The sequence below is a fragment of the Ornithorhynchus anatinus genome, chromosome 11, assembly GCF_004115215.2.
Source record: "Ornithorhynchus anatinus isolate Pmale09 chromosome 11, mOrnAna1.pri.v4, whole genome shotgun sequence".
NCBI lineage: Eukaryota > Metazoa > Chordata > Mammalia > Monotremata > Ornithorhynchidae > Ornithorhynchus > Ornithorhynchus anatinus.
The window spans coordinates 1,725,922-1,749,761 of NC_041738.1; the positions used below are offsets into that span (position 1 = coordinate 1,725,922).

At 58.4% G+C, this 23,840-nt stretch overlaps 1 protein-coding gene across 1 annotated transcript; it reads left to right on the top strand.

Moving 5' to 3' along the window:
- The first annotated feature begins 1,253 nt into the window (after positions 1 to 1,253).
- Positions 1,254 to 13,781, top strand: USP39 (ubiquitin specific peptidase 39). Its single transcript, XM_029075778.1, has 13 exons — positions 1,254 to 1,491; positions 3,258 to 3,327; positions 4,081 to 4,175; positions 5,686 to 5,822; positions 7,355 to 7,507; positions 9,048 to 9,273; positions 10,002 to 10,079; positions 10,572 to 10,639; positions 11,094 to 11,282; positions 11,682 to 11,824; positions 12,578 to 12,713; positions 12,856 to 12,942; positions 13,325 to 13,781. Exons 1-13 carry the CDS (start codon positions 1,254 to 1,256, stop codon positions 13,370 to 13,372), a joined length of 1,668 nt encoding a protein of 555 aa, XP_028931611.1. The 3' UTR covers positions 13,373 to 13,781.
- The last annotated feature ends 10,059 nt before the right edge of the window (positions 13,782 to 23,840 follow it).

Here is a 23,840-nt window from a genome sequence, read left to right on the forward strand (position 1 = left end):
TTGTGGACAGGCAGGTAGGAGAAGCGGCGGGGCCCAGTGGATAAAGTTGGCTGTTGTTTCGATGTCTGTCTCCCCCCTTCTAATAATAATGATGGCATTTATTAAACGCTTACTATGTGCTGCCTCCAGGGACATAGCCGGTTTTACTGATTGATTTACCTTCCTGTCTGTCCCCCCACTCCCAGACTGTAACCTCTTTGTGGGCAGGGAGGTTGGAGAAGCGGGGGGCTCAGTGGATAAAGTTGCCTGTTTACTTGTTTCGATGTCTCTCTCTCCCCCCTTTTAATAATAATAATAATAATGATGGCATTTATTAAGCACTTGTGTGCTGCCCCCGGGGACATAACTGGCATTTATTGACTGATTTACCTTCGTGTCTGTCCCCCCACCCCCAATGTGACTGTGGGCAAGTCACTTAACTTCTCTGTGCCTCAGTTCCCTCATCTGTAAAATGGGGATGAAGACTGTGAGCCCCACGTGGGACAACCTGATTCCCCTGTGTCTACCCCAGCGCTTAGAACAGTGCTCGGCACATAGCAAGTGCTTAACAAATACCAACATTACCAACATTATTATCAACTTGTCAGCTGGGTGACTTTGGGCAAGTCACTTAACTTCTCTGTGCCTCAGTTCCCTCATCTGTAAAATGGGGATGAAGACTGTGAGCCCCACGTGGGACAACCTGATTCCCCTGTGTCTACCCCAGCGCTTAGAACAGTGCTCGGCACATAGCAAGTGCTTAACAAATACCAACATTACCAACATTATTATCAACTTGTCAGCTGGGTGACTTTGGGCAAGTCACTTAACTTCTCGGTGCCTCAGTTCCCTCATCTGTAAAATGGGGATGAAGACTGTGAGCCCCACGTGGGACAACCTGATTCCCCTGTGTCTACCCCAGCGCTTAGACCAGTGCTCGACACATAGTAAGCGCTTCACAAATACCCACATCATTATTATTATTATCAATACTCTTGAATGAATGGATGATTAGCATTGCCATGACTGGGGCGGGCGCGCAGGCGCGGAGGCCGTTAGGTGAGGGTGCGCATGCGCCGGGCCAGCGCCGCGCGCCGGGCCAGCGCCGCGCGCCGGGCCAGCGCCGCGCGCCGGGCCAGCGCCGCGCGCCGGGCCAGCGCCGCGCGCCGGGCCAGCGCCGCGCGCCGGGCCAGCGCCGCGCGCCTGCGCGGCAGCCGAGGGGGCGGTGTCTGCGCGTGCGCGGCGCGCGGTGCGGGAGCGGGCGGGCGGCGGCCATGAGCGGGCGGCTGCGGCGGGAGCCGCGGAGCTCGGCGCGGGCGAAGCGTGAGGCGGAGCCCCGGGGCGGAGCCGCCGCCGGCCGGGCCAAGCGGGAGCGGGAGCCCCGGGGGAGCCCGGCCCGTGCCAAGCGCCCGCGGGAGGAGGCGTCGGCGGCCTGGCCCGACCCCGCCGGGACCCGCGGGAAGCGCGACCGCCTGCAGGACGACCAGTCCCAGCCCCACCGGGAAGTGCGAGGTGACACCGACTGATACTCTAATAAGAGAAGCAGCGTGGCTCACTGGAAAGAGCCCGGGCTTTGGAGTCAGAGGGCATGAGTTCGAGTCCCGGCTCTGCCACTTGTCAGCTGGCTGACGGGGGGCCAGTCACTTCTCCGGGCCTCAGTGACCTCATCTGGAAAATGGGGATGAAGACTGGGAGCCCCACGTGGGACCACCTGATTCCCCTGGGTCTAGAAACCCCCTGGGTCATAGTAAGTGCTTAACAAATAATTCTCAGGAGGGTGCTAGTTCCTGAGCGCGTACTACGTGCTCGGCCCTGTTTTGTTAAGCGCTGACTACGTGCAGAGCACTGTTCTAAGCGCTGGGGGAGATCCAGGGTCATCAGGTGGTCCCACGTGAGGCTCACAGTCTTCATCCCCATTTGACAGATGAGGGAACTGAGGCACAGAGAATAATAATGTTGGTATTTGTTAAGCGCTGACTATGTGCAGAGCACTGTTCTAAGCGCTGGGGGAGATCCAGGGACATCAGGTGGTCCCACGTGAGGCTCACAGCTGATCCCCATTTGGCAGATGAGGGAACTGAGGCACAGAGAACAGTAATGATGTTGGTATTTGTTAAGCACTGACTATGTGCAGAGCACTGTTCTAAGCGCTGGGGGAGATCCAGGGTCATCAGGTGGACCCACGTGAGGCTCACAGTCTTCATCCCCATTTTCCAGATGAGGGAACTGAAGCATAAAGAAGTTAAGTGACTTGCCCAAAGTCACACAGCTCACAAGTGGCAGAGCTGGGATTCGAACCCATGAACTCTGACTCCCAAGCCCAGGCTCTTGCCACTGAGCCACGCTGCTTCGAAGCGCTGGGGGAGATGCAGGGTCATCAGGTGGTCCCACGTGAGGCTCACTGTCTTCATTCCCATTTGACAGATGAGGGAACTGAGGCCCAGAGATGTGAATAATAATCATGATCTCCCCCCAATTAAACTGTAAGCCCATCATTGGGCAGGACTGGTCTCTATCTGTGGCCCAATTGTCCATTCCAAGCGCTTAGTCCAGTGCTCTGCACCTAGTAAGCGCTCAATAAATACTATTGAATGAATGAATGTTAAGCGCTTACTATGGGCCGAGCACTGTTCTAAGCTCTGGGGGAGATACAGGGTCAGCAGGGGGTACCACTGAGTCTTCATCCCCATTTTGCAGATGAGGTCACTGAGGCCCACAGAAGTGAAGTGACTTTCCCAAAGTCCCACAGCTGATAAGTGACAGAGCCGGGATTAGAACCCATGACCTCTGAATCCCAAGCCCGGGCTCTCTCCACTGAGCCGCGCTGCTTCTTTAGTGCGCAGTATAGTGCTCAGCACACAGTAAGGGCTCAATGAACGCGACTGACTGATTTCTCTTCTGCGCCTCAATTCTCGTCTCTGAAAATGGGGGTTAAGACTGTGAGCCCCAATGTGGGACGGGGACTATGTCTATTGTGATTAACAGGTACCTACCCCAGCTCTTAGAACAGTGCTTGACACATAGTAAGCGCTTAAATACTATCATTATGGTAACTTATTGTTATTAATGGTAGTATTTGTTGAACTAAATGCTTACTGTGTGCAGAGCGCCGTACTGAGTGCTTGGGAAAGTACAGCTAGTAGACACAGTCCCTGCCCTCAGTGTTTTCGGAGCTTGGGGGAAAGTTCAGTTGAATGGGTCGGCGCCCTCCCGACCCTCAAGGGACTTAGGGTGTAGCAGGAAACGTCACCTCTACGGCACTTGGTTTCTTGTTTCAGTGAGACATGGCCGCCTGGACTCCGAGGACCGGCGGAGCCGCCACTGCCCGTACCTGGACACCATCAACAGGTCAGTGGAGAGGGGCAACGAGGAGCTCCGCCGGGGCCAGCGTGGAATGTGCAGTGCCACCCTTAGGTGCCTCGACGCGACCCTCGGTTTCCCCTCTTCATAGCACGGCCCTGCCCATTTGGAAGCCTCCCCTTTGCCAACGCTAAGTTTGCCGAGAAATGGCAGGAATGGAGGTGCTGAGGGCTTTGGACTTAGTCGAGGCTCGGTTGCTTTTCATTAGCAAACACGGTAATGACAGAATCAGTCAACGGTTTATTGAGCACCTGCTATGACTAGAGCACTGCCCCGAGGATTTGGGAGAATGCAGTCAATATAGGATATGCGATACCTGCTTACAAGGGGCTTAAGGGAGATGCCGAGTAATTTACAGGTGGGAGGGAGAAGTACTTAAAATAGAACCCGTGATTTGCTAGGCACGATAGTGCAACGGGAGGTTGAACAGAAGAGTTCTCCGTCGCCAACGCGTTGACGGCCCAGGCGACCGGGCGGGTGCTCGGGAGATACCGTTGATTGGTTTGGGGTGCGGAGGGCCAAACTGGGCGTAAATGCCATCCTCGACCGGGCGAAGACCCAGGCTGTGGTGGGGCAGCCGGTAGGGCTGTAGCTACAGCTCAATGGCAGGAGGCCATTTAGACGTGCTGAGTAAGGCCATATCAGCTCCGAGGGTATCGTGGGGGTCTTTCGGTGCTTGCTGACAGGAGTTTCCGGGTTCGCTACCCTGCCCTCTAACCTGTTCTCCTCTTGCTCTCTCAGGAGCGTCTTGGACTTTGACTTTGAGAAACTGTGCTCCATCTCCCTCTCGCACATCAATGTGTACGCCTGCCTGGTGTGTGGCAAGTACTTCCAGGGTAAGCCGGGGCCCGATGGGCTCGGCCTGGCCGCCGCTCCCGGCCCGCCCAGCTATAAGTGGGTCCCACATCGTCTGCTTCGGGAATCCCCTTTGCCTGCGCTCCCCGGACTGGATTCGCTCCATCCTCTTTGACTTGGTTTCACTGGCTCTGATCGAGAGCTCTCTGTCGTCCTACACGCTGTGCCGAGCCCTGGGGTAGATTCTCGACACAGTCCCTGTGTCACACCGTCCCCGTACAGCCAAATCAGTCAGTGGTATTTGTCGAGCCCTTACTGAGTGCCGAGCACTGTCCTAAGCGCTTGGGAGAGTACAGTACAACAGAATTCGCAGGCACGTACCCTGCCCAGAGAGGGAGGGAGAGCTGGTGTCTTATCCCCTTTGTAAAGGTGAGAAAACTGAGGCCAAAGAGACTGGGTGACTTGCCCAAGGTTGTTGGCATTGCTGGGATTAGAACCATGGTGTCCTGCCTCCTGGACCCTGCGGCCTTGACGAGAGGGAGAGACACCCACTCTATTAAAGGTGTCACAGGCAGACTTGGAAAATGAACAGGGAGTGAGGTATCTGGGAATGCTGCTCCCTCCTGGAATGGGAGACAGTTGGCTAGTGCCTCCCTACAGTGCTCCCCGGGTGACGGACGAGGCCGGTTTGGACAGACCCGACTGTAAGAGGCAGCAAGGGGCTGCTGCCGGCTGTTTTCACCACAATGTGCCATTTCCCTTTGCTGCTCTGAGGAGAAGGGCCATAGAAAGTGGGGGGAAAGCCAAATTTTTTGCCAGGCTCTCTCCGTCAATCGGTGGTATTTACTGGGCTCCTCCTGGGGGCTTGGGAGAATGCACTAGTAACGGAAGACACAGTCCCTGCCCTCCGGGGGCTTGGAATTTATTGGGGAGGCGGGCGGCCCCGGATGGCTGAGAGTTGGTGGGAGCCGGAGGAAGAGCAGCGATGCAGCAGGTGGTAGCCCAAGCCTGTCGGGGCGAGCCGGCTGAGGGAGGAATTGGCCGCTCAGTAGGGGAAGCGCATAGCTGTCGGCGCTTAGGACGTAGCCATTGGTGGGTAGGACATAGCCGTCAGCGCTTAGGACAGGCATGGTAAAAAATCGGTTACCCGGGGGGCCGCCCAGCATCTCAGTCAGTTATTGGTGCCTGAGCGCTTGCTGTATGCAGGGTGCTGTACTAAGCGCTCGGGAGAGGACAGTCCAACCACAGAATGGGAAGAGAAGCAGCATGGCCTAGAGGATAGAGCACAGGCCTGGGAGTCAGAAGATCATGAGTTCTAGTCCCGGCTCCGCCACCTGTCTGCCGTGTGACTTTGGGCAAGTCAGTTCACTTCTCTGTGCCGCAGTTGCCTCATCTGCAGAATGGGTATTGAGACCGTGAGCCTCATGTAGGACAGCCTGATGGGACAGGGACTCTGTCCAACTCTATTACAATGCCTGGCACACAGAAAGCGCATAACAAATGCCATCGTCGTTATTATTAGAGTCGGTCCCCTCTGCTCCTTCCCCGTAGGCCGAGGGCTGAAGTCTCATGCGTACATCCACAGCGTCCAGTGCAGCCACCACGTCTTCCTCAACCTGCACACCCTCAAGTTCTACTGCCTCCCCGACAATTACGAGATCATCGACTCGTCCCTGGAGGACATCACCGTACGTGTCCCCCGGGCTGCGGAGGGGAGGCCCGTTTGGCGCACTGCAGGGTGCCGGGCACTTGGCCGACATAAAGTGACACGTGCCCTCCCCGCTGCGAGCGTGCACCAGTGGGTTAGGTCCCGGTGTAGGGACGGTGACGCTAGACTTGACTTTCACTCCCGATCGAGAGGAAGCCCTTAATCGCCCCTGCACGGTGCCGCCGGAGCTGTGTGTTGAGCTCCGTAGCTTTGGTGGGGAGGGGAAGGGACCCCAGATGAGCTGGAAGTGCGGGCGGGGTGGAGAGGATCCCGGAGCCCGGTTCTGCGGGGCCCCAGGGGACGGCGGGGGATCAAAGCGAGACCCTGGAGGGTGGTAGGTGGCTGCCTGTGGGGGCCTAAGCCGAATCAAGGCTCTCCATCACCTTGCCCCCTCCTACCTCTCCTCCCATCTCTGTTTCTGCTGCTCACCCCGCGCGCTCCTCTCCTCTGCCGCTCCCCTCCTCATCGTACCCTGTTCACGCCTATCCTGCCGTTGACCTCTGGCCCACGTCCTACCGCAGTCTTGGATGCCCTCCCTCCTCACCTCCGCCAAACTAACTCTTCCCCTCTTCAAAGCCCTACCGAGAGCTCACCTCCTCCAAGAGGCCTTCCCAGACTGAGCTTCCCCTTTTCCCTCTGCTCCCTCTGCTCCCTCTCTGCTCCCTCCCCCTTTCCCCCTTCATCTCCCCTCAGCTAAACCCCCTTTCCCCCTTTCTCTCTGCTCCTCCCCCCTCTTCCCCCAGCACTGTGCTCATTTGCATATATTTTTATTACCCTATTTATATTGTTAATGAGGGTGTCCATCCCCTTGATTCTATTTATCGTGATTAAGTTGTCTTGTTTGCCCGTCTGTCTCCCCCTATTAGACTGTAAGCCCCTCAGTGGGCAGGGATGGTCTCTATCTGTTGCCAAATTGTCCATTCCAAGCGCTTAGTTCAGTGCTCTGCACATAGTAAGCGCTCAGTAAATACGTTGAATGAATGAATGAATGAATCACTCAGAACAGAAGCCCTTGGGGCCCAGGGATGAGGAACGTTAGGAAGAGATTGGCATAATGGGCACACGAGGGAGGTGAGGCTATCATACAAGTTTTCTCCCGGTCCACATGACAGGCCAGGGTCAAAGTCCACAGAGCGCCTGGCTCCTCTCTCAGCCTTCTCCGTCACAGGGCACGGCAGCCGGCGATGCCTCTCCTGGCCTCGGTTGGCACCGGGCATTGCCCTGGGGAGGGGACGGGAGGTTCCCTCTGTGTGAGAGCCCCCGTCAGCTGAGGGATGGGCTCGACCCACGTCCCCGTCCTCCGCAGGCTTAGGCCGAGACCTCTGCTGCTCCGGACCAGCCTGGGCTGGCGGCTTGGGGACTCCAGGTTGGAGCTTCTGAGCGGCCCCTGCGGGTGTGGGGAGGTGGCCGTGGGAGCCAGACTCGGTTTTGGTGGTCACCGGGACCGGGAGCCCGTCAGGCCCGGGGCCCGTGACGGAGCAGTCAGTCCCAGCGGCGCCCCTCTCTCCACAGTACGTGCTGAAACCCACCTTCACCAAGCAGCAGATTGGCAACCTGGATAAGCAGGCCAAGCTGTCCCGGGCCTACGATGGCACCACCTACCTGCCGGGCATTGTGGGATTGAACAACATAAAGGCCAACGACTACGCCAATGCCGTGCTTCAGGTGGGACGCGGCACGGAAACGGCTTCTTTTTGGGAAACCTCGCGGGGCCTCCGGAGATTGCACTCCCAGCCCTCACCCGTGCCCGGCAGAGGACTGACTGTGGGGATGGTGGAGGGGAGGGGGCGGCGGTCAGTTCCAGCGGGACCGGAGTGAGTGGCCCTGGCTGGGCTGGGCGCCGGGGCACCGTGGCAGGAGCTCCTAGAGGATGGGACACCCTTATCTTTTCTACCCTTCTTTCTGGTCCCAGACAGACCGAGGGCCCTGGAGGGGCTCCTAGCCCAGTGGTGGCAGTGGGCTGGGGACTGTCCTCAAGACGAGGATGGACAGGTCTTGAGGGATGTCGGGAGGCCCCCTGATGGTCTCAGTAAGTCTGAGGGGGATGGGTCTATGATTGGCCAGCCCGGGATTTCTTAGCAGCGTGGCTCAGTGGAAAGAGCGCGGGCTTGGGAGTCAGAGGTCATGGGTTCAAATGCCGGCCCTGCCACTTGTCAGCTGGGTGACTGGGGGCAAGTCACTTCACTTCTCTGGGCCTCAGTGACCTCATCTGTCAAATGGGGATTAACGGTGAACCTCACGTGGCACAACCTGATGACCCTGCATCTCCCCCAGCGCTTAGAACAGTGCTCTGCACATAGGAAGCGCTTAACAAATACTAACATTATTATTATTATTCTGTCCAGATATTACACCCCGAATGAATTTTCATAAACTTGGGGCCCCCGGACCAGCAGGGGGCGCCCGAGTAATTCCCAGGACAGCAGTTCTCCGCTCCATTCATTCATTGTCGTATTTATTGAGCGCTTACTTTGTGCAGAGCACTGTATTGAGTGCTTGGAAGGGACAGTTTGGCAACGAAGAATCCCTGCCCAAGAACGGGCTCCACCCCGTGGCCCCCGCCCTTCCCCGGGCAGAGCGCTAACTGACCAGCACCCCCAGCATCGAGGGCAGGCGAAGTGGTTTGTTTTGGGACCGGAACACATGGAAAACCCGGGACCGGTCATGGATCTGCTGTGGCTCGGCTTGGAGCCTGTCGCTTCCCGGCTCTGATGATGTTGATGGCATTTGTTAGGCGCTTACTATGTGCAAGGCACTGTTCTAAGCTCTGGAGAGGATACAAGGTGATCAGATTGTCCCACGTGGGGCTCACGGTCTTATTCCCCATTTTCCAGATGAGGGAACTGAGGCCCAGAGAAGTTAAGTGACCTGCCCAAAGTCACACAGCTGGCAAGTGGCCAAGCCGGGATTAGAACCCATGACCTCTGACTCCCAAGCCCGGGCTCTTTCCACTGAGCATCGCTGTTTCTCAATGAGTGCGGCGGTGGGGCAGTGATCTCGGCCCAACTCCAGGGCCCGTGGGGAGCAGGGAGCAGCGAGGGTCTCCGAGGGGCCTCTCAGGGACAGGAAGCGGCCTCGAAATCAAATGGAAAGCGCACGGCGACGTCCGAGTCCTGGGGTCGTGGCGGAACGGCCCCACCGTTGGGAGGGTTGGGGAAGGTGGCCATCGGGGGAGGACGGGGCTGACCGACACGCCGGCTTCCAGGCTCTGTCCAACGTCCCGCCGCTGCGCAACTATTTCCTGGAGGAGGAAAACTACAAGAACATCAAGCGCCCACCCGGGGACATCATGTTCCTCCTGGTGCAGCGTTTCGGGGAGCTGATGAGGAAGCTGTGGAACCCGCGGAATTTCAAGGCCCACGTCTCGCCCCACGAGATGCTGCAGGCCGTGGTCCTGTGCAGCAAAAAGACCTTCCAGATCACCAAGCAAGGTGAGGGGCGGGGAGGACCCCGAGCTGCCTGCTGCCATGGTGGTATGGGGGGAAATGGAAGGAGGAGTCGTCCACCGCTCCGCTGGGGGGGCTTCTTCAACAAGGGGTGGTGCTAGAGCTCAGGGGCACCCGAGCCAGGGGACGTGGAGGTTCTCGAGCCTCTGGTGGGATGGGTGAGGGACGTTGGGACTGTAAGTTGCAGCTCTCTGCCTCCCCTGTGGGCTGGACCAGAGGGAATGGGCTTCCCTCGCTGCAGAAGGGACCTGGGACAGGAAGGAAAGAAGACATTTCCGAATCTAGGAGCCGTAGAGGGGTCGGTCCAAGCTGCTACCCCAGCCGTTGTCCACCCTGCACGAGCCGAGCCCTGGGGGGCCGTGCGTCCTGACTGGGTGGGTCTTGTTTCCCTTGCTCTCTGCAGGGGTGCCAGGAGCAGAGGGGTGGGTGAGGCTGAGGGGTGAAACCAGAGACTCCCAGCAAGCAGCGCCAGGGCTGTGAATTTGAGTGAGAGAAGGGGCATAGGCACACTGCCAGGAGGGCGGAGCGCCGGGCGTGCCCTCTGCCGGGCGGCCGGTTGGGGTTCTCTGCGCGAGATGAGCCCTCGTCCCTGGGATCCCGGTGGGTCCGGGACTGGTCACTCAAGGACCGGTTTGGGGAGAAACTCTGGTGGGCACTTAGGCGGTCCCACCACCTCTTATGCCCCGTTCCCATCCCCACTCGTCTCTCCCCAGGTGACGGGGTCGACTTCCTGTCTTGGTTTCTCAACGCCCTGCATTCGGCCCTCGGCGGGACCAAAAAGAAGAAGAAAAGTGAGTTAGGCTCCCTGGGCGTTGTCGGGCCTGGGGGCCCTGGGGAAGGGGGTTTGTGGAGAAGTCTCTGGGACCTTGGATTTTGGGCCTTAGTTGTTCATCTTCTGGGTGAGAAAGGCCAGCCTGCTCTTCAGTGGCTCTCCTGCATTCTCCCTGGTGAGTGGGCGGGGGGCTTCTAATCAATCAATCAAGTAATCGGTAATATTTATTGAGCACTTATGATGTGCAGAGCACTGTTCTAAGTGCTTGGGAGAATCCCAGTGCTGGCAACTGGCCAGGGACAAGTAGAGGTGGAATTGGGGATGTGACCTCTCACCTCAGCCTTCAGGGTTCCCCACTGCAGACAAGAGGGGAGAGGTGTTGGCAGAGTGGCCTGGCCCTGTGCAGAAAGAATCCTTTTCCTGGGACGGTTGGGTTTGAGGGCTGTGGGAGGCCGCCTCCCCGCTCCCCCGACCCCAGGAAAGTTGAGTCCCCACGTGTGCGTCTCCCTAGCGATCGTGACGGACGTCTTCCAGGGTTCCATGAGGATTTTCACCAAGAAGCTGCCACATCCTGATCTGGTGAGTGGGGGCTGAGGGCGAGCCCCGCCGTGTCGGGGAAGAACCGGTCAAGCTCTTGAACTGGGCTGGGGCTCCGGTAGCGGGGCGGCTGCTGACTCCTGCGTGGTGGGGTGTTGGGTGTTGGAATTTAGACTGTGAGCCCGTTATTGGGCGGGGATTGTCTCTATCTGTTGCCCAGTTGTACATTCCAAGCGCTTAGTCCGGTGCTCTGCACATAGTAAGCGCTCAATAAATACGATTGATTGAATGAACGGAGTGTTTGATGGAGAGCGGGCACTAGGAGGCCTCCCTCCCAGCCCGGGCTGAGCTGAGGCAGAGCAGGGGCCGTACCTTCTCCCTCTTCTTCCCCTTCACGGTCCTTGGGTCTGGGGTCCCTTTTCCCACCCCGCATAGCCCCTTGGGGTCAGCCACCGGCCGGTTCAGCCCCGGGTCTGTGACCCTCCGCCCTCCCCAGCCCGCGGAGGAGAAAGAGCACTTGCTGCACAACGACGAGTACCAGGAGACGATGGTGGAATCGACGTTCATGTACCTGACGCTGGACCTCCCCACCGCGCCCCTCTACAAGGATGAGAAAGAACAGCTCATCATCCCCCAAGTGCCGCTCTTCAACATCTTGGCCAAGTTCAACGGGATCACGGAAAAGGTAGTCAGGCCCCTGGCTCGGCCCCGGCCCGGCCGCCGCCCCCCGGCTCCTCCCCTCCAGCAGGCCTGTCCTGGGGATTTTCCCCATCGTCCCCAGCTCCCGTTTCGGAATAGGCTCCCGGTCGGTCTGGGTAGTAGGAAGGGCGGGGTGTTGGCCCTCGGGGATGGAGGGGAAGTGGTCAGTGGTCAACCCGGCCCTTCAGCCTTGGACTCTCCTCCAGCCTGCAGCTGTGACTTGTGGGTCCACAGCCTCACACGCCGCTCAAGGGTCTGGCCACCGGCCTGCTTGTCCGTCGGATGGCCTGGGGATGGAGCTGGCCGCCTACCTTCTCCCCCGGTCCCCTCGTCGGCCGGCTGCTGCGCTCCCCCGCCTTCACTGACCGGTTTCCCCCGTCTCCAGGAATACAAGACGTACAAGGAGAACTTCCTGAAACGTTTCCAGCTCACCAAACTGCCTCCGTACCTCATCTTTTGCATTAAGAGATTCACCAAAAACAACTTCTTCGTGGAGAAGAACCCAACCATCGTCAACTTCCCTATCACGTAGGAGACACTCTCCCAGACGCCCCTTCCCTTCTCTTGGTTCGGGTGGGAATGGGGCCTTGCCGATCTCGCTGTGGGGAGCTGGGGGCCTGGGGCTGTTGGATTCGGCTCAGGGTTGTGGGGGCTGGGCTTGAGCCGATCCTCGTCTCCCCCCTTGGAGGGACAGCAGGGGTGGGAGGAGGAGGGCGGAGTGGCTTCTGGCCGAAGTCGGTGGCCGTGGGGCTCCTACATGTGGGCATTTGTTCCTGGAACCGCTCCCGCGGGCTTGAAGCCCGGATCGATCCCTGGGAGTGACTGAGTGCTAGGCCCTGGAGAGAATAGAAAAGAAGCACAGGCCCAAGGTAGGTTCCCTGGCCTCAGCGTGCTTACGCTGTAAGGGTGGAGGCAGACCGGAACAAATGATTGCTGTGTACAGAGTAGGCGCTCAGTGAACACAGTTGATCGGTTGGCCCAGAGCGGGAGCAGGAGGAAGAAGGAGGAATATCCCAGGCTCCCCTGGCACCGACCTGGCGTCGGCGGGGTGAGGCCAGAGAGGAAGAAGCCTTCAGGCCTTAGATGGGGGGCGGAGATCTAGCCAGCAGCTGAAATGGTGTGACCTCAGAGAAGCCGTCCCTTGGTGGAATGTGGGTGAGGGGAGGTGGGGAAGCTCACTGGTTGAGTCATCCCGACGGCTACTATTTGAGCTTTCCAGCTGCCGCGTGGTAGGAGCAGTGTAAGCAGCGGGCCACCCTCCCCAACCTCCTTCCCTTGCAGGAACGTGGACCTGCGGGAATACTTGTCCGAGGAGGTTCAGGCCGTGCACGAGAACACCACCTACGACCTGATAGCCAACATCGTCCACGACGGGAAGCCTACAGAGGGCTCGTACCGGATCCACGTCCTCCATCATGTGAGTGCCGGGCGGCGACCCTTGGGCTTGGTCGAACGCGGGACGGGACTCCCTCACTTACTCACTGCAGCATGGCCGAGACCGGGCCGAGGCCCGCGGGCCCGGGGCTCTGGGCCTGGCTCAAGATGTTGTCTTTTCTCAGGGGACGGGGAAGTGGTACGAGTTGCAAGACCTGCAGGTGACAGACATTCTTCCTCAGATGATCACACTGTCGGAGGCGTACATCCAGGTGGGGCGGCAGGCCAGGCTGGGGCCCTGCAGGTGGCGGGGTCGAGGGGGTGGGGTGCAGGGCGGAGGCTTGGCGGGTCTGGTTGGGTCTCATTCCCCTCTGGCTACCGCCAGCGCACCCAGGAGACCAGAAGAGATCGGGGGGGTCAGAACCAACCCTGCTCGGGGTCCCCGTCCTTCGGCCCGGGACAGGCGAGGTTGGAGGCTGCAAGGGAGAGGAACGCGGGATCAGACCCGGGGGTGGGGAGGGGAGACTCTGAAGAGTCTACGTCTTGGGAGGCTCAGCGGTCAGGCTGCTCAGAGAGCCGGAGCCTGCTAGACCCCTACGGCAGCCCACCCACCCCCTCAGGCCAGCTCTCCGACACCGGGCTGATCTCTTGCAGATATGGAAGAGGCGGGATAGTGATGAAACCAACCAGCAGGGAGCGTGAACCGTAGGTCAGCCCACCCCGAGCTGATCCACCAGCTTATCCGAAGCCGGCCCCCACTGACCGACCCACCCACCGTTGTGACAAGAGGCAAGCGAAGATGTGGCCCGCTCTGGGTTTGGCCCACCCCACCCTAGCTGGCCACTTCCTGGCCCCGCTGGCCATACTTAGTAGCGGTGTAACTTACTGCACAGAGAGGGTTCTGAGGCTAAATGCCAGTATGCTTCAAGCCATAGGTGTGGTTAACAGATTCCGTGTCACCAGAGGGCTGGGCCAGGCCACAGGGCCACCGCCTCCTCGTGCCTGCCCTCTAGGTGTGGGGCGGGTGACTTCCCCTGGGCAGCCGCCCTTGTGAACGTGAGCACGAGTGCCGTGCTTTGTAGTGTATATTAAATGTGCCCGTTTCTATCTCTGCTGTCTGTCTGCCTGGTTGGCTGCCTCCTGAGATGAGCGCATCTGTTCTCGGGCCCGGACGGCCGTCTGTCCCGCGGTGGGAGTGTGTGGGCGGGTCCCTCCCCGGCCATCCCCTGTGAATCTAGCTCTGTCCTCGATTGATCTTGGCTCCTCGGCGCTCCCGCGGCTCAGGCGGGGCGGTAGGGACCAGGTCGTGGGCCGGGAAGACTCTAGTCCTCCTGTCACTGTGCTGAGTCAAGGTGCAATCCCACCCTGGCATCCTCGAATGAGTCAAGACTGCCGGGGGGTGATGGGTCCCCTATCACCTGGCCTCTGCAATCTGAAAGTGGCACGGCCCGCCTGCTGCAAGGGGAAGCCGAGTCCCCGTCTCTGCAGCCCAGGATCTAGCTAGGCGGAGGGGCAGGAAGATCGTGCCCTGGAGGACTGAGACCACCCACGGCCCCCCGCCGACCCAGCCAGAGAGGCAGGGGACGTGACTACAGGAGCGTGGGTGCTGGCGGTATTCCTTGCTCCGAGTGGGGATGGCCGGAACCACGGAGTGGTTCCCTCTTTTCTTCCTGGAGCCATGTGACAGGATCAGGGGTTTAGAGCTAGCTGCCTGAGGTCTCTGCTGGCCTGTCTGGACACGCCGATCTGTTCTTTAGAGTCCGCCCTGCTCCCATCACCTCCCTCCTTCCCCTCTCTGCCAGGCCTCCTCTCCCTCAGACACCTGCCTGCTGGCGAAGTCCCGAGACAGCCTCCAGCCCCGGTTCAGCCGACCCTTCAAACTCCAGAGGTAAAATGGGCCCTGCCCCTTCCCCTCGCCCAGGGCTGATTTGGGCCCTGGAGGGTGGTGGAGTGAGGCGGCTCGGGGGCGGGGACCGGGCCAAGGGCCGAAGCCTCAGCCCAAATCCTAGGCTCTTGTCAGACTGAAAAACCAGCGTGAGCGGAGAGTGCCAGTTTGGGCCCCTTCTCGGGCTGCGGAGGAAAACGCGGGCCATTCCGCCCTAACAGGCTGAGCAGCAGGAGCAGCAGCCCACTCTAAAAATAATAATGATAATGGTATTTGTAAAGCAAATAAGTACTATTAGTCAAGCACCGTTGTAAGTGCTGGACGAAAGGCCCTACCTGGCCAGGGCCCCTGCAGTGCCGGGGGATCACTGGCAGGTTAATCAACTTACCGGCTGGCCCCCTTCTCCTCCTCATAAGGGTCCTGGCCTACAAAGTGCTCCGGAGGAGGCGAGCAAGGGCAATCAGTCGTATTTACTGAGTACTTACTGTGCACCGAGCATACTGCTCAGTGCTTGGGAGAATACGGTGTAACAGTCACCTTCCCTGCCTACAAAGAGCTTACAGTCTAGACGTAACCAGGAACCCAGGCAGTTCCTGTAGCCGCCCGGGGGGGGCGGGGGCGGCACCAGTGAGTTGGGGGAAGAGGAGAAGTTTTAATAAAAATGTTGGTATTTGTTAAGCACTTACTATATGCAGAGCACTGTTCTAAGCGCTGGGGTAGATACAGGGTAATCAGGTGGTCCCACGTGAAGCTCACAGTCTTCATCCCCATTTTCAGATGAGGGAACTGAGGCCCAGAGAAGTAAAATGACTTGCCCACAGTCACACAGCTGACAGGTGGCAAAGCTGGGATTCGAACCCATTACCTCTGACTCCCAAGCCCGGGCTCTTTCCACTGAGCCACGCTGCTTCTCAGCCAGCCTTTCCCCAACCCCCTGGCCTTGGGGCCTAGGCTCCCTCAGATGCCATTTATGGGGTTTCAGTGGCTGGATCTGAGATGGTGGGTGTGTGCAGGCGTGCTCAGGCCGCAGAGGGAAGTCCCGCAGGGGGATGGGGCTGGATTTGGGAGAAGGGTCTGCCTCCTGAGAGATTGGTGGGTGGAGGCTGCCTGTCCTCACACAGTCAAGGTGAATGAGACTGTGTATACGGTCAGGTCTTCAGCCCTCAGACTTTACTACCTTTCCTTACTATTGGATTTAAAGTACTCAGTCACCTGGCCCGCTCCTAACCCCCCTCACAACCCAGCCCTCTCAGTTGGCTCCTACCTTCTCACTGTCCCTCAATCTCACCTATCTCGCTGCCAATCTCCTGCCCACATGCTTCCTCTGGCCTGGACCATCCATCTCTAACCGCTGTACAATCTCTACCCTCACCAACTCCAAAATTCCTCTCTGACCACAACCTTCTCCCTTGCCTCCTCTTCCACACACCTCCCCGTAAATCTGTACTATTCCCCCACAGAGACCTCCGTTCTCTCGACCTCATCCATCTCTCAGCGCATCACACTCCACCTAGCCTCCATACCCACTCTTCCTACTCTTGATTACCAAGTAGATGCTCTCAACTCCACCCTCAACTCACTCGCTCCCCTGTCCCTTCGCTCTCACACCACTAACAGCCCTGGATCACCTGCACTATCCACCTCCTTTGCTCTTATGCTCTAGCCGCTGAACGCTGCTGGTGGAAATCTAAACATCAGGCCGACCTTGTCCACTTCAAGTTTGTCCTTTCTTGCCTTAACTCTGCCCGGAAAAACTATTTCTCTTCCCTTATTGACACCCATGCCCGTCACCCTCATCAGTTGCTCTGGACATTTAACTCCCTCCTCAGGTCCCCATCCTCACCCCCTCCCCTCGCCCCCAATGATCTGGTCACCTACTTCATTAAAAAAATTAACATCATCAGGTCTGAGCTCCCCCAAATCACCCCTCCTCATACCCCGCTTCTCGGCCCCCTTCTCAACTTTCCCATCCTTCCCAGCAGTATCTTCAGAGATCTCCTGTCTCCTCTCAAGGGCCACCCCTTCCACGTGCGCATCGGATCCCATTCCTTCACACCTTATAAAAACTCTTGCCCCTTCACTCCTTAACTACCATCTCTCACTCACTCGCTCACTCTCCAATGGCTTCTTCCCCACTGTCTTCAAACATGCCCAAGTCTCCCCCATCCTAAAAAAAACCCTCCCTTGACACCACAGCCCCCGCCAGTTATCACTCCATCTCCCTCCTAGCGTTCCTTTCCAAACTCCTGAGGTGAATCGTCTACACTCACTGCCTCAAAATCCTCTCCTCCAACTCCCGGACCCCTCCCATCTGGCTTCTGCCCCCTCCGCTCCACTGAAACCGCCCTCTCAAGTATCGCCAGTGATCTCCTTCTCGCCAAATCCAACGGCTCCTACTCCATCCTAATCCTCCTTGACCTCTCAGCTGCTTTTGACACTGTCGAACATCCCCTTCTCCTCAACATGTTATCCAACCTTGGCTTCACTGACTCCATCCTCTCCCACTTGTCCTCGTATTTATTCATTCCGTCATATTTATTGAGCGCTTACTTATTGCTGAATCTAGCAATAATGAGAGAGAATTCCGGCCCACAATGGGCTCACAGTCTAGAAGGGGGGAGACAGACATCAAAACAAGTATGCAGGCATCAGCGTCGATACTAATAAAGGGAATTATAGATAATTATAATTATAGATATATACACATCAAAACAAGTAAACAGGTATTAATATAAATAGAATTATAGGTGTGCACATATATACACAAGTGCTGTGGGACGGGGGGCGTAGAGCAGAGGAAGCGAGTCGGGGCGATGGGGAGGGGAAGGGGAGCTGAGGAAAAGGAGAGCTTATTCTGGGAAGGCCTTGGAGGAGGTGAGCCTTCAGTAGGGCTTAAAGGAGGGGAAGTGTGATTGGTGGATTTGAGGAGGGAGGGCATTCCAGGCCAGAGTTGGGACGTGGACCAGGGGTCGACGGGACACGTGAGAATGACGAAAAGTGAGAAGGTTAGCACCAGAGGAGCGGAGTGTGCGGGCTGGGATGTAGAAAGAGGGAAGGAAGGCGAGGTAGGAGGGAACAAGGTGATGGACAGCTTTGAAGCCAATAGTGAGAGTTTTTGCTTGATACGGAGGTTGATAGACAACCACTGGAGATTTTTGAGGAGGGGGGTGACATGCTCAGAACGTTTCTGAAGAATAGATCGGGCCGGAGAGGGAAGTATAGACTGAAGTGGGGAGAGATAGGAGGTTGGGAGGTCAGAAAGGATGCCAGAGCAGTAATCCAGTTGGGATAGGATGAGTGATTGTACTGACGTGGTAATCTCACCTTCGCCAGGATCCGCCCTTTCCTCTCCGTCCAAACCTCTACCACGTTAGTACAATCACTCATCCACTCCTCCCACTCCAGTCTATACTTCACTCTGCTGCCCAGATCATCTGTCTACAGAAACGTTCAGGACATGTCACCCACCTTCTCAAAAATCTCCAGTGGTTGCCTATCCATTTCAAACAAAAACTTCTCAACATTAGCTTTAAAGCACTCCATCACCTTGCCCCCTCCTACCTCACCTCATTTCTCTCCTACAACCCAGCCCGCACACTTTGCTCCTCTGGTACTAACCGTCCCACTGTGCCTCGATCTGGCCTGTCTCGCCACTGACCACTGGCCCACGTCCTACCTCTGGCCTGGAATGCCCTCCCTCCTCAAATCCCCCAATTACTGTCCCCACTTTCAAAGCCTAACTGAAGGCACATCTCCTCCAAAAGGCCTTCCCAGGCTAAGCCCCCCTTTTCCTCATCTCCCCCTCCCTTCCGCGTCACCTCGACTCGCTCCCTTTGCTCTACCCCCGGCTCCCTGTCCCACAGCACTTATATAAATATATGTATATATCTGTAATTCTATTTATATTGCTGCCTTTTGACTTGTTTTGATGTGTATACATCTATAATTCCATTTCTTTATATTGATGCCTATTTACTTGTTTTGATGTGTCTCCCCCCTTCTAGATAGCCTGGTGTGGGCAGGGATTGTCTGTCTTTACTGCTGAATTATATTTTCCAAGCGCTTAGTACAGTGCTCTGCACACAGTAAGTGCTCAATAAATAAGACTGAATGAATAAGCAAATGAATGAATATCGAACAATTACTCTCACCTTCAAAGCCTCACTGAAGGCATATCTCCCCCGAGAGGCCTTCCCTGACTAAGCCCTCCTTTCCTCTTCTCCCCATCCCTTCTGCATCGCCCTGACTTGCTCCCATTATTCACCACCCTCTCAGCCCCACAGCACTTATATGTAATTTTATTTGTTTCTATTAACGTCTGTCCTCCCCCTTTAGACTGTAAGCTCATTGTAGGCAGGGAATGTGCTTGTTGTATTCTCCCAAGTGCTTAGTACAGTGCACTGCACACAGTAAGCACTCAGTAAATACCTCTGACGGTTAGACCTGAACCCTTCTCACCAACGCTGGCCCGGTCCCCGCTCGGCCCTGCCCGGGCAGTAGTGAACAGTAGGTGAGCGGCCCGTCGGGGACTGCCCTAGTGGGTCGTAGGGGACAAGTCCTAGCTCTGGGTGTGGGCCGCCGGAAGGTCAGTCCGGAGTGGGTCTAGCCGGGGCAGCTGCCTCTGCCTGTGGTAGAGGTTGAACGAGGGCCACAGGGGTGAAGCCGCCGTTAACAGCACCGCCCCCATTTCCCCAGTTGAAACTGTGCTTTTGGCATATTTGGAGATTCGAGGGGGATTATTTTTGCCCCACTTCCTGCCCCACTTCCTGGCATGTTCTCTTCTCAGAAGTCATCTGGGCTCTCCAGCTGTCAAAGATTAACTCTGCAAAGGAAGAGGCCTTTTAAGTCAAACACCGGGCCGGGGGCCCTGGATGAGAGGTTGGCGGGGGGAGGGGAATCCCGCCAGATCCCGGCTCTGGCCGGGCCCCGTCCGCCTGTTCCCAAGCTCTGGGGTGGGCAACGATCCAACCGGTTCCCCGCCCAGGCTCCGGCCCGCCGTATCCCATCCTCACGTTCCCTGGCTTGAAGTCCGCCCTTGCCTCAGGTCCTCGTGAATCCCTTAGAGGCCCGTATCTGCCTGGGTTGAAGGACTCCAGACGGCTCAGGTGAGCATCTGAGGGGCCGCCACTCTTGCCATCTTCAAATCCCTACAAAATCTTATCTCTTCCAGGAAGTCTTCCCTAACTAACCCCCGCGCCATTCTCCCTCCCTTCTGCGTCACCTATGCATTTGGGCCTGAACCCCAGCCTAACTGCAATATAGGGGCATATCCTTCTACTCTTGCCTACCTGCCTTCAAGCTCTGAGTTCGTCGTGGGCAGGGAATGTGTCTATTTATTGTCGTATTTTACTCCTCTGAGTGCTTAGTACGGTGCTCTGCACGCAGTAAGCGCTGAATAAATACGATTAAATGAATGAATACCTGCCATTCATTTCAGTGTCTCTCTCTAGTTTGTTAGCCCCTTGAGGACAGGGATTGTCTCCTCTCTCGCCCTCTCCCAAGCACTTGGTATGGTACCGTGTGCTCAGTACAGGGCTCAATAGATGGCACGAATGGGACTGGAGAAGCTCCAATTTCCACCAATTGCTTGACTTCTAGGCAGTAACGGGAGCTCACCATCGTCTTGGGCAAGGACTTCCAGCTCCTTTTGCTGCCTAGACCCCCTCTCTGGGCCCAGCGGCTGTGCACTCCCACAACGCTCTAGATAGAACGGGGTTTTCTCACTGACTCTGAGGGTTCACAGAGCACACCACGGACAGTCATTTCCGGTGTTTGCGGTTAATACCGGGCACGTAAACCTAGCTCTCCTTTCCTGTACACATGTGGACCGGTTGTAGCTTCTCCCCTCACCCGCCCTCCCCCCCCGGCATCCCGGAACGGGATCACGTGCCTGGCTGCTGCGGTCCGGTTGCCCTGTTGCGGCCCCCTGACCCCGAGCCCCACGGGGCCTGGTGATGGAGAAAGAAGGAAGCGTCTGGTCTTGGGTCCGGGATCCAAAGCTTTATTGATGCCTGACCCCTGTGTGTCAGCGGTAATGGCGGCGGGCAGGCTGGCTCGGAGGCTGCGCCGGGACGGGCAGCTTGGCGCCTCTCCCCACCGGCAGGCACTCGAAGGCCAGCGGGGATGGTCTTGGGAGCGGATGGTCCGGGCGGCTGAGAAGGGCTGCCGGCGCCCCGGGCCCCCAGGCCTCCGGGTGCTTTCTGGGGAGGTTCGGTCGGAGGAGCTGGGGAGGGCGGGCTTCTCCCTGGCCTCTGTGGCTCGGTCCCCTCCGGTGACGCTGGCGATGGGCTAGAGCCATCCATGGGCCCCGCAGTGCAGGGTGGCCTGGAACCCCAGCATGGCGTAGGAGTTACCTCCCCAGTGAGAGCCTCCCTCCTGCCCGCCCACCCACTGGCTGGGGGACAACCTAATTTGTCCTGGCACCCTGGGCCCCTCCTCAGCCTGCTTCCTTGCCTAGAGCTTGATTTCCCCACTCGGACCCTCAGCCAATCCCAGTCGTGGATGGGACTGAGGTGGGAGCGTGGGTGGGGGATCATCTCCTCCGCTGATAGGCGGCCCCTTAAAGGAAGGGCTTGGGCTTCTACTCCCCATTGTCCCAGTGGACGTGGGATGGCGCCTCGCCTGCACGCAGCCGGCCTCGGCCGGCCCCGGTCAGGGCGATGCCGACAGCTGGCGGTGGAGCACGTTGCTGAGGAAATGGAGGTGTGAGGGTCCCGTCTGAGGACTGGGGCATCCCTCACTGCCTCTGGCTGAGTGCCGGACAGCGCCCGAGGTATGCGTCGGCCTGGGTCGACGTGGGGAGCTGAAATGTTTCCGGGTCCCTTGGCCACGGGGCCCTGTGGTCTCAGGCTGCCCCAGACCAGAGCCGGGTCTGTCCCATCTAGATCTGGGGCCGGTCCCTCCGCTCCCTTCCCCGCAAGGCTCCAAGCTCCTCCGCGGATGTGGGTACTTACATGGCACTTCTTCGCTGCCTCCTTGCTGGAGCACCAGTAGGTGGGTCCGCGGGCACAGTCCAGGGTCGGCGGGGGGCTGAGCCTAGCCTCACATATCCCCAGTTCCTATAGGGTGAGGGATCCGCCCAGCGGGGGACCGGCTTAGACTCAGGAGCCAACCCCAACCCCCAGGGTTGCCCCCCACCCTGGCATCCGGGCCGGGAGGCGGGGGGCCCCGGGCTGCACCTACCTGGCAGGTGGTATGGGGGTCCCAGCCGTGGGGCAGCAGGGCCTGCAGTTGCGGGTAGTACTGCTCCATGAAGGCCTGACACTACGGGACACCAGACCCAGGGTCAGGGCGGCACCCTGGTCCTGGACGCGTCCCTCTGCCGGCCTCAGGCTTTGGCTCCGCCCCGCCTTCCCCGAGCCCACCCTGCCACGCCGGCGGCATCCCCCGCCCTCACCTCGCGCCAGTCCAGGGCAGGGCTGTCGCAGGCTTGGAGCAGGGCCAGGACCTTGTCCCGTTCGGTGCTGTTGGGTCGGAGGCCCGGGCAGACCTGGCTGGTCACCGAGAGGCAGAGGCCGCAGTCGGGGGCAGAGGGAAGCCACAGGGCGGGGGGAGGCTCTGAAACAGCGAGGGCCGGGGGGTTGGGGACGGGGGAGGCGGCAGCTCCAGGGAAGACGTGGAAGGGCGGGGGGAACCGGGGGTGGGCACGAGCCCGTGCCCAGGCGCTCACCCGTATGGCAGTTCTCGGCAGCGGAGCAGTGGAGGATGAGGCCGCAGACCAGCTGGGGCAGGAGGCGGCCCAGCAGCGAGTCTAGCAGGATGACTATATAGCGCTCGGCCAGGCAGTGGCAGATTCCACCCACCGCCAGCGGGACCACATTGCAGACCTGGGCCACGGCCACCCCCAGGAAGCTCTGAAGAGGTGATGCCAGGGAGGATTCAGAGCCTGAGGGGGCTGGATCCCCGAGGGCCCCTCCCCCGAGCACAGGGACCCTCTGGGCCACAGCCGGCCACAGGGGTGAGGCCGGGACTGCAGCGGGAACCGGGATTGGGGGTAGCGGGCAGGAGGTAACACGTTGGGGGCCTGGAATCGGGGGTTGCGGGGGCCAGGTTGAGGGCAGTAGGCTTGACCGTCGTCTGGGGACCGGGCCGAGAGACTGGGCTGGCAGTTAGCGTCCTGGGGGGATTGGTCCGACCAGCAGGCTGGGAGTACAGGTTGGCGGTCAGAAGGTTAGGGGGATGAGGCCAAATGGCCGGCTGTGGGGGCCGGCTGGCGTTCAGCAGGGTGTCGGGGCCGGCTGGCGGACAGCCGATCGGGGCTCACCTTGGGGATGACACCTTGGACTCGATTGAGCAGGTTGCGACACAGCCAGCAGTATGGCAGCGGGATGGGGAACTCCTGGCCCGGCAGGCCCTGGGGGAGACGGGATGGTCTCAGGGACAGTGGGGCTCCGTTCCTCCTTTTCCATTCCCCGCCCCCAGGCCTCACTCTAAGCCTGGATTTCCTCCTGACTCCAGGCCCCCCGGGGTGGCTGGCGACGCCCTGGGTGGGCTTGGGATGCTCCAGTTCACAGCCTCTGCTCTCCTCTTTGCCTCCTCTCCCTCCCTCCCTGTTGAACTTTATAAGCACTAGGCTTGTAAGCTCATCCTCCAGACTGCAAACTCGTTGTGGGCAGGGAATGTGTCATATTTTTGTATTGTATGCACCCAAGCGCTTAGTACAGTGTCCTGCACACAGTAAGTGCTCAATAAGTATGATTGAATGAGTGAAATGGGTTGCCTGGGGCCCGGCAGGATGCGAGTGGTAACTTGGCAGCTCAGCCTTGGGGAATAGGGGTAAGGGTCTGACAGGTGTGACCCTGCCACAGGCCCGGTTGTCCTAAGAACTGTGGGATTTAATAATAATGCTGGTATTTGTTAAGCGCTCACTACTATGTGCCAAGCACTGTTCTGAGCGCTGGAATATTCGTTCAGTCGTATTTATTGAGCGCTTACTGTGTGCAAGGTTATCAGGTGGTGGGGCTCACAGTCTTAATCCCCATTTTACAGATGAGGTAACTGAGGCCCAGAGAAGTTCAGTGACTTGCCCAAAGTCACACAGCTGAGAAGTGGTGGATCTGGGATTAGAACCCGAGACCTCTGATTCCCAAGCCCGGGCTCTTTCCACTAAGCCACGCTGCTTCTCTGATTTGTCAAGAGTCTACTGTGTGCCAAGCACTGTACTGTGTTGCAAGATAATCAGGTGGGATGCAGTCCCTGGGGCTCCCAATCGAGGGGGGGGGGACGACGACAGGTATTTATTCAATCCACATTTTACAAAAATGAGCAAACTGAAGCCCGGGGAAG